Here is a 10,000-nt window from a genome sequence, read left to right as displayed (position 1 = left end):
TGCTGGGGAACATGGCGGGCATCCTGCTGCACACAGGTCAAAGGTCACACCAACACGACTCCAGGAGCTCTCAGGGGGTAAGGGTGAGTCTGATCCAGTCTCTGGTCCGTCTGTGTCCCTCAGGCCGGATGGAGGACGCTGTGCGGTGCTACAAAGAGGCTCTGAACCTGGCCCGGGAGGCTGAAGACCAGGAGGCTGTGGACATGATCCAGGAGGGACTGCAGGAGGTGAAGAAGAGGAGGAGCCAGGAGAGGAAGGAGCACAAGGAGGCCCAGGAGGACAAGGGACAGTGAGGCTTCAGGTGTGTTTGTGCCAGAGCAGGTCCACCTGAGGACCAGCTCATCAGGACTGGGACAGTCAGACCCCCTCAGGTCCTTCCAACAGTTTTAAGCATCTGATCAGCTCCATGAAGACCTGGACCTGTCAGTGAACCTTTAAAACCACAAGTCCCTGTGTGTGTGTGTGTGTGTGTGTGTGTGTGTGTGTGTGTGTGTGTGTGTGTGTGTGTGTGTGTGTGTGTGTGTGTGTGTGTGTGTGTGTGTGTACCTTCAGTGTGAACATGTGTCCTAGCTGCAGGAAACACTTAAAGCTGCTTGTCCTGTATCACCACAGGGGGGCGCTGGTAAAAATAAAAAAAAAACCTGAATTCAACTCAGAGTCTGTCTCTCTGTCTTAAAGGGACAGTCTGGGTTTCTCTGGGTCCTGGTTTTATGTGGTACTTGTTAACGGTAGGTGGTCTACCAACAGGGGGCGCTGTCAGTGAGTTCTGCTGGTTCCAGGTCCTGACAGCACCTGTTCCAGTGGGTCACCTGAGGTCTCAGCTCTTTCTATCCGTCAGTGGGTTCTCCTTCAACCTCTGTAGACCCTGGTTAATAAGTGGACTCTCTGTGTGTCCATGAGTCCATCAAGGTTATAATAGTTTGGGATTTGTCATTACAGTTTAGTTTTAATTAGTTTTAGAGCGGGCATTCTAGTTTTTATTTAGTTTTGATTTTTGCAACAAGGCTTAGTTTCAGTTTAGTTTTTAATTTACTTTAAGTTTTAGTTTTAATTTAGTTTTAGTTTAGTTTCAGTATTAATTTTAATTTAGTTTAGTTTCAGTATTAATTTTAATTTAGTTTTAACTTAGTTTCAGTTTAGTTTTAGTTTAGTTTTAGTTTTAGTTTTAGTTTTAGTTTTAGTTTAGTTTTAGTTTTTCATACCTTATTAACCAGGTGCAGGATTCAAAAAGGTCAGAGTAAATATTTTGTAACACTGTTTATTTTCCAGTCCAACATAGAGCTCACTGCTCAGTCAATGCTGATACTGAACTGTTGGCTGCTGCCTTAAACACAAGGAAATAATATAAACTGAATATAAAAAATATAAACATAAATTATGTAAAATAATATAAACATAAATTATATAAAATAATATAAACATAACGTATATAAAACAATATAACATGAGCTTTAATAATTATAAACTTGGACTCTGTAACAATAAAGTCAGACTCAGATGAAATTAAACTATAACAGATGCTCTGATTCGTTGCTCCTCTACGTTTGGTCTCAGCACAGAGCACAGCCAGTCAATGCAGGAAACAAACACGTCCCAGTGCGTCTCTATGATGGTGCCGTACGGCGCTGACAACTGCTGAAAACTGTGGTAAAATTGGTTGGGAAAATGTGTTGGATTAATTTAAATCCTAAAGGCTGTTAATATTATCAGAAACGATGACGAAGGACATTTAGTCTTTAATTTTGGTTAGTTTCAGTTAGTTTAGAGAACACAAGATACAGTTTTAGTTTACTTATCGTTTTTGTTTTAGTTTCATTTTAGTTAACTATTATAACCTTGGAGTCCACCAGAGTCCATCATAATCTGTTACAGTCTTTTTGAGTCTGTTTGTGCCTCAGTGAGTCTGGACTCTGTGTCAGAGTCTGGAGGTGGACCTGAGCCCTGTCCAGAGGCTGAGAGTCCGGCTCCTAACTGTAGACCTGAACCTCCTTTAAGCACGGACTGCTCCTTTAACAGCACAGACAGAGATACTCAGCCTTCACACCACACACCTGTTAACAGGCCTGTGTGTGTGTGTGTGTGTGTGTGTGTGTGTGTGTTCACAGACCTGAAGGTTCCCACAGAGTGTGACGCAGCTGAACTTCCTGTTGTGTTTACAGAACATTTCAGAATAAAAGCGCAGAGATTACTGTAAACAGAGAGAAGACAACACAAACAGGAATCTGCCTGCTGCTGCACAACACTGGATTAGACACACACACACACACACACACACACACACACACACACACACACACACACACACACACACACACACACACACACACACACACACACACACACAAATACAAACAGTAGTGACTCTGATAATTACATGTTTATCCCTCTACACACATTCATGGTTCACACCAAGCAGATAATTATTGTTGTGTTAACATGTTGATTAATCAAACACACACACACACACACACACACACACACACACACACACACACACACACACACACACACACACACACACACACACACACATGGTGAGGAGCTGTGGTATAAAAGAAGCTGCAGACAGGTCCTGAGTTTCTGCTGGACATCAACACACTGAGCAGGTATGAGCGCACACACACACACACACACACACACACACAGACACACACACACACTGCTCCTCATTCAGCTTCTCACTAAACTATGGCAGCACTTCTTTGCTAAGTTTGCCATTTATGAAGCGTTGTTTATGGCAGCAGTGGAGGAAGCTTCTGGAAAGCTGAGCCCCTTTGAAGTTTCTTAAAGAGACAGTAGCTGAGGTGGAGCAGAAACCGCTGTGTGATTGGCTCTTTGAATGGCTGTGTATGTGGTTTCTGCTGTTTCTGCTGACTGCCTCTAGTGGACACTCCAGGAACTGCAGTTAGCAACACATCAGGATCGGCTTCATGTGTCTATTTCCTGTTTCCGCTGCCTCTTGGCTCCGACCAATCAGAAGGCGTCAGGTTAAAGTGGATGTGCTGAGACTGGGGACCACATCAGGTGAGCTTCACCTGTCAGTGAGGAGGAAGAGGCTCAGTGACATCATCAGAGAGTCTGTCAGCAGCTCTGTGTGTGTGTGTGTGTGTGTGTGTGTGTGTGTGTGTGTGTGGGAGCGTACAGCCTGGGGGCGGGACTTACCTTGACTGACACGTCGGTTGCCGTGGTGCCCTTCAGCTGATCAGGTTGCTTTAGAGAGTTCGACCTTTTCTCTGTTCTTTCTTTTCGGCCTTCCTCTCTGTTTGTCCCCCGTTTCCTGTCGTTCTCCTCTCTCCCTCTTTTTTCTTCCTTCTCCCCCCTGTCCTCCCCCCTCTCCTCCCCCCTCTCCCCCCCCTCTCCCCCCTCTCTCTCCCCCTGTTCTCCCTCTCTGCTGGTTTCAGTCTTTGCATTATAATTTCTCTCTTTCAGTGCTGCGAGGACGCTGAGGTAGGCTCCAACTCTCTTCCTGTTTCACACACACACACACACACACACACACACACACACACACACACACACACACACACACACACACACACACACACACACACACACACACACACACACACACAGAGGTTTAGATGAATGGATGTGTGCTCTGTGAACCACAGCGGATTCAGTTCTGGGTGTTTTGGGTGTTTTGGGGTCAGATTTGAGTCAGTGTGTGTGAGCTGTAAATAAAGTGTGTGTAAAGTTTTCTTCTGGAGCTTTTTAGACTTTTTAAAGTTTGAAATCAAGCTTTTATGTTTAATCCTGATCTGTTGTCCTCTGAGGCGTGAGTGATGAGTGGTCCTCCCTGTGCCTGTGGACGGGGACGTTAATAACACCACAGAAGAAGTCAGGGAGGACCTCCAGCCTGACGCACAGGGAGGGATCAAACATGGACGTGGTCTATGTCACCGTCTGTTCCACAGAGTGATGAAGCCAGGCGTTGGCGGGGACCATAACAGCCATGGTGCGCCCGTCAGTCACATGAGCTGAGCTGTGTCTCTGATTGGACAGACTCGTGATCTTAATATCTGCTGAAAGAGAAAATAGTGGTTGCTGTTTTTGAACATGCTGTGTTGAAGAAGACTCATGAGGAGTGAATCAGCTGAGGAGGAAGAGTTCCTTCACACTGATGTTTGGTCAGACGCCCCCTGCTGGACGTTACTGATGAGTCTCTCTGTCTCACTGACACCTCCTCATCGCGTCCTTCCTCTGACGACCTCTGTGTTTCCTCCTCCAGCTCCCACCCATCATCAGACCCCCTGCAGACTGACCTCTGACCTCTGACCTCTGACCCCTGAAGGAGCCATGAGCCTTCATCAGAACTCTGTGGGTTCTGGAGACGCCCTCAACCCGTCAGCTGTGAGTCCAAAAACACCTGTGAAGTCCCAGTGCGTGTGTGTGTGTGAGATGCTTAGATGATGCTGTTGTCATGGTAACATGAACACCAGGTGTGGTTTGATCAAACGCAGTAAAACATGGTTCAGTGTGTTGTAAGTGAGTTTTCCCGTCTCCTCTCTGCTCCAGACTCATCCTCGCTGCCACAGCGACGAAGAGGAGGAGGACCTGAACAAGGCTTTTGATGTCCAGGGTTTTCAGGAGATCCTCAGTCCTGCAGCTCGCAGCCCGCCTCAGAAGCACCGGGTCTGTGATGAGCAGGACTATGAAGGTGAGGCCCCAAAGGCAGCTGGTTCTGAGGACTCTCAGGTAGGGGACGGGGCTTTTGATCAGACAATGCTGGGATCCGACATTTAGAGATTCTGACCGACATAAAACTGCCATGACGATGGACGATGTTTTTCTCTCTGTGATGTGAGTTTTCAATTCCACTGTTTCAATAAACAAACCTCTGTGCATGTTTGTTTCAGTCACTTGTTTCAAAGTTAAACAAATATTTACAAACTGAACAGAGAGCGGGAAACTCCTGCATCAACTGAATTGAAGGTAGAAAGTTTAATTAATCGTGTTTTTAATTTTTGCCATAATCACTCAGCCCTGCTCTCAGGTCACCTCATGTCAGGGTCTCATACAGGTTTTTAGAGGACCTGAAGGTCCCCTGTGTAATCACAGTCAGGGACCTTTGCAGGGGCAAAGGGGAGGGGGTTGAAGTCTGGAGCGAGGTTTCAAAGGAAGCACATGGGTAGTTTCTGTTTTCATATTGATCACATTCTCATCCTCATAATTATCATTATCATCCGCACCATTAACATCCTCATTTACCTCATCCTCGTTATCCTCATCCTCATCCTCATCATTATCATTATCATTATCATCCTCATCATCCTCATCCTCAACATCCTCATCATCCTCATCCTCATCATTCTTATCGTCATCATTAATATCCTCCTCATTACATCCTCATTTACCTCATCATCATCATCATTATCATCATCATCATCATCATCATCATCATCATCATTCTCATCCTCCACATCCTCATCCTTATCTTCCTCATCCCTATCACAATCATCCTCATTATCCTCATCTTCATTATCCTTATCCTCATCATTCTCATCATCATCATTAATATTTTCCTCATTACCATCCTCATTTACCTCATTTACATCATCATCATCATCATCATCATCATCATCATCATCATCATCATCATCATCATCATCCTCATCCTCCACATCCTCATTCTTATCTTCCTCATCCCTATCATAATTATCCTCATTGTCCTTATCCTCATTCTTGTCATAGTCCTTGTTATTCTCGTCCTCCACATCCTCATGTTTATATTCATCATCGTCATCATCCTCCTACTTATCCTCATTATCCTCATTCTTATCCTTCTCATTATTCTTACCCTTATCCTTTTCATCCTTATCATCCTCATCCTCATCCTTATCATCTTCATCCTCATCCTTATCATCTTCATCATCATCCTTATTCTCATTATCCTCGTCCTTATCATTCTTATCCTTATCATCTTAATCTTCACCACCATCCACATCCTTATTAACCTCATTTTCCTCATCCTTATCATCTTCATCATCAACTGCATTATCATAATCCAAATCATTATCTTCCTTATCATCCTCATTATTTTTATCACCATTCTCATCATCATAATCTTTATCCTCATTATCCTTATTTTCATCATCCGCTTCATTCTCCTTCTCATCATCATTCTGAGAGGCTAAACCCGATTCACCTCTTCAAAGAGCTCGGTTACAGGGAGGAGGAAGTAGGAGGGAGGATCTGTGCTGACTCCTCCCCCTGTGGTCCCACCGTAGCGCTGACCTGGGTTCCTCCTTACAGATCACCGTCACTTCTCCCCGCACATCCATCACCCTCTGTCCAAACCTCCGGCCGACAGCAGGAGGAGGAGGACCAACGAGGAGGAACGGCAAACCTCTGCCACTATAGAGGAGGACCAGGAGGAGGCGGAGCAGGGAGGAGAGGCCCCGCCCACCAGGTGAGTGACTCACGTTATGTCTGCATCTCTGAAAGCACAAATATGTCCCACTGAAGAAGAAACTCCTCCCCCCCACAGCGCCTCGCCCTCTTCAGCCAATCACAACGGGCTCTCTGCGAGCACGGTGACCCCTGCTGATGATGATGGAGACGAGGCTGAAACGCTGGCGTCTGTCGACCTGGACGGCATCAAAAGTCAGTCCACCTGCCTCACACACACACACACACACACACACACACAGACACACACACACACACACACACACACACACACACACACACACACACACACACACACTCAGACGTTTCTTCAGCTGGTTTATCTTTCACTGGTTTAATTCTGTATGAAGAGTTTGGGACCTGCTGCTGGATTCTGGATCAGAGAGGGTCTTGTGGTCTGGTTTGATGTCTTCAGTCTGTTTTCAGTATGGGCAGACGCCACGTTCTGGTCTCCTCGCCGTGTAACGAAGCGGTTCAGGTCACAGACGCAGGATCAGTCTGATGAATGTTAGCGTGTCCACTCTGAGTCCTGTGGGATGTTGGTCTCTGTCCCAGGTCGAGACTCTCCTCATGGAGACCAGATGAGACCCGGTGGTGATGGGTGAGGGTGGTCTGGAGCCGCTCCCAGCATGCACTGGGGCACAGGGTGAAAGGTCTGTCTGGGACTTCGGAGGAATTCTTTCTGACATGAAAGAGTTTTCTGTGGCTCCTCGACCTTCATCATGTGACCTGAACACAATGCTGACCTCCCACAGGCCCCGCCCCCAGGCCCCGCCCACGGCCTCTGTCTATTGTTGCTGTGTTTGTGTGTGTGTGTGTGTGGTGGTTCAGGCTGTGTCCTGGTCCTGGTCCTGGTGTGAGCATGAAGCCGCTGTGTGCCGTGGCGCTGGTTGAATACTTGAACAGCTGGCTGTGCGAGCGGCTGACGGCGGACCTCAGTGAGTACCCCCCCCCCTCTTCTCCTCCTGTCAGGTCAGCTGGTTGAGCTTCATGGGAGCCGGGACCAGATCCTTCAGCGTCTGACGGTCATGCGTTCACTGACCAGGCTGCGTTTAGTGACAGTCAAACGCTGCTGCTGACTCGGTCTCATCTCAGTGTGAGAGGATGATGAGGATGAAGAGGATGATGAGGATGATGAAGGTGAACGGGTTAGTTCTTGATGAAGGGATGAGTTCCAGGCTGGGATGAGATACACCGTATCTGGTCCTGGACTCGGTCTGAGGGTGACAGAAGATGATCCTCTGATCCTGACCAATCAGAAACCTCCACTCTTTAAACATGAAGCCTCTGCTGAAATGACACAAACTGCAGTTCCTGGAGTGTCCACCAGAGGTCGTGAGCAGAGACAACACAACCACATACACAGCCATTCAAAAAGACCCGAAGAAAGCATACACTGCAGGGGGGCGCTGTCAGCACAATCTAATGTTTACAGACACCTGTGTGTGTGTGTGTGTGTGTGTGTGTGTGTGTGTGTGTGTGTGTGTGTGTGTGTGTGTGTGAATGTCTTCTCTCACTATTTCTCTAAATATGTTTAATCAACCCTGAAACCGTGTTAGAGCGCAGAAAGTTCCCACGAGACCAGACAGAGACCCGGACAAAGACAGAGGAGTGTGTGTGTGTGTGTGTGTGTGTGTGTGTGTGTGTGTGTGTGAGTGTGTGTGTGTGTGTGTGTGTGTGTGCTGAATGCTGCTGGTCTAACACAGGAAGTAGAGTCACGATAGAGCATTTGACCTTTTGACCTCTGTGTGTCCCCCCCAGGTCACCGATTGGACGATGTCCCTGCTGTGAGGCGTCACCTGTTAAAGCGAAGCTCCAGGGGCCCGATCATCCACGTCTCCAAAGATCAGAGCAGCAGGACTCCAGCACACCTGCCACCAGACCACACCCCTCATGAGGTCAGAGAGCGGGAATTAGACTTTTCCATATGAGGTCATGGGACGTGTATTGATCCATTAGGGGATGAGGTCAGAAGGTTGGGTTGATTGATTTATTGATGGATAAGTTGAAGGGGTGGGTCTTACCCATTGATGGATGAGGTCAAGGGACGGGTTTTGATCCATTCATGAATGAGGTAAGGTGGCAGAGTTTGATTCATTGATGGATGAGGTCATGGGGCAGGTTTTACCTTTTGGTTAATGAGGTCATGGGACGTGTATTGATCCATTAATGGATGAGGTCATGGGGCAGGTTTCACCCATTGGTTAATGAGGTCATGGGACGTGTATTGATCCATTGACGGACGTCATCATGGGACATGTATTGATCCATTGATGGATGAGGTCATGGGACGTGTATTGATCCATTGACGGACGTCATCATGGGACATGTATTGATCCATTGATGGATGAGGTCATGGGACGTGTATTGATCCATTGATGGATGAGGTCATGGGGCAGGTTTTACCCATTGGTTAATGAGGTCATGGGACGTGTATTGATCCATTGACGGACGTCGTCATGGGACATGTATTGATCCATTGAGGGATGAGGTCATGGGATGTGTATTGATCTATTGATGGATGAGGTCATGGGACATGTATTGATCCATTGATGGATGATGGATGTCCACTGATAGATGTCATGGGACGTGTATTGATCCATTGATGGATGAGGTCATGGGACGTGTATTGATCCATTGATGGTTGAGGTCATGGGACGTGTATTGATCCATTGATGGATGAGGTCAAGGGGCAGGTTTTGAGTTAGATCCATTGATGGACATCGTCATGGGACGTGTATTGATCCATTGATGGATGAGGTCATGGGACGTGTATTGATCCATTGATGGATGAGGTCATGGGACGTGTATTGATCCATTAGAGGATGAGGTCAGCGGGTTGGGTTGATTGATTGATGGATATGGTCAGGGGGCGGGTCTTACCCATTGATGGATGAGGTCATGGGACAGGGTTTGATCCATTGATGGATGAGGTCATGGGACAGGGTTTGATCCATTGATGGATGAGGTCATGGGACAGGGTTTGATCCATTGATGGATGAGGTCATAGGACAGGGTTTGATCCACTTTGACAGACCTGTGATCCCAGCTCTGATGACAGACGGGCTCGGCGTCTGTCTCTGGCTGGTTTTCGTTCGTTTGGGATGCGGCCTGGATTCGAGCACTCTTGACCCAAGACTTGGGCTTCTTTGATCAGTGTGAACCTCATGGTTCTGGATCTGGGCCTGGTGCCTGAAGCCTCTTAAAGAGGCCTGACCTGTGTTCAGCTCACTGAAGCAGGGTCAATGGGAGACGTGCACACAGTCGTGTCCAGCTGGGACGGCTTCATAGGGTCTCCTCGCCCTGTTCAGGGTCACGTTAGGCAGCAGGAAGTGAAAGAAAAGTCTGATGTGAGCAGAAGCATCAGAGTCTAAGAAGGATCTGATGGTACTGGATGATACAGGTGGTCTGCAGGGTCCAGGTGAGCTGGTCCAGGTTCAGGTGCTGGTTCAGCTCTCCTGGTGTTCACTCTGGTTGATGATGTGATTCTTCCCTGAAACTCTGTCCTAAGTGAGGCTGAAAGCGGGGTGAAAGACGAGCCGGCAGTCTGAGCAGATAATCCCAGAGCTATTGTGACCAGGAGACAAACGGG

The 10,000-nt window shown here is 47.4% G+C and overlaps 2 protein-coding genes across 2 annotated transcripts in view; both read left to right on the top strand.

The window, feature by feature from the left end:
• Positions 1-625, top strand: part of ttc19 (tetratricopeptide repeat domain 19) — a 4,541-nt gene extending 3,916 nt beyond the window's left edge. Inside the window, exons 10-11 of the mRNA XM_074687868.1 lie at positions 1-36; positions 124-625. The exon at positions 1-36 is cut by the window's left edge and continues 127 nt beyond it. Coding sequence (XP_074543969.1) covers positions 1-36; positions 124-293 — 206 coding nt within the window. The 3' untranslated portion in view covers positions 294-625. The remainder of the gene's footprint in view (positions 37-123) is intronic.
• A 2,712-nt stretch (positions 626-3,337) lies between these two features.
• Positions 3,338-10,000, top strand: part of slc4a2a (solute carrier family 4 member 2a) — a 15,512-nt gene continuing 8,849 nt past the window's right edge. Inside the window, exons 1-6 of the mRNA XM_074687840.1 lie at positions 3,338-3,447; positions 4,229-4,350; positions 4,516-4,657; positions 6,253-6,409; positions 6,488-6,603; positions 8,170-8,306. Coding sequence (XP_074543941.1) covers positions 4,297-4,350; positions 4,516-4,657; positions 6,253-6,409; positions 6,488-6,603; positions 8,170-8,306 — 606 coding nt within the window. The 5' untranslated portion in view covers positions 3,338-3,447; positions 4,229-4,296. The remainder of the gene's footprint in view (positions 3,448-4,228; positions 4,351-4,515; positions 4,658-6,252; positions 6,410-6,487; positions 6,604-8,169; positions 8,307-10,000) is intronic.

Source organism: Halichoeres trimaculatus, unplaced genomic scaffold (assembly GCF_033239565.1).
Source record: "Halichoeres trimaculatus isolate MK-OKI-2021-1 unplaced genomic scaffold, fHalTri1.1 fHalTri1_scaffold_15, whole genome shotgun sequence".
NCBI classification, from domain to species: domain Eukaryota; kingdom Metazoa; phylum Chordata; class Actinopteri; order Labriformes; family Labridae; genus Halichoeres; species Halichoeres trimaculatus.
Note: the sequence above shows the minus strand (reverse complement) of the source record. Positions and strands in the feature narration are given on the sequence as shown.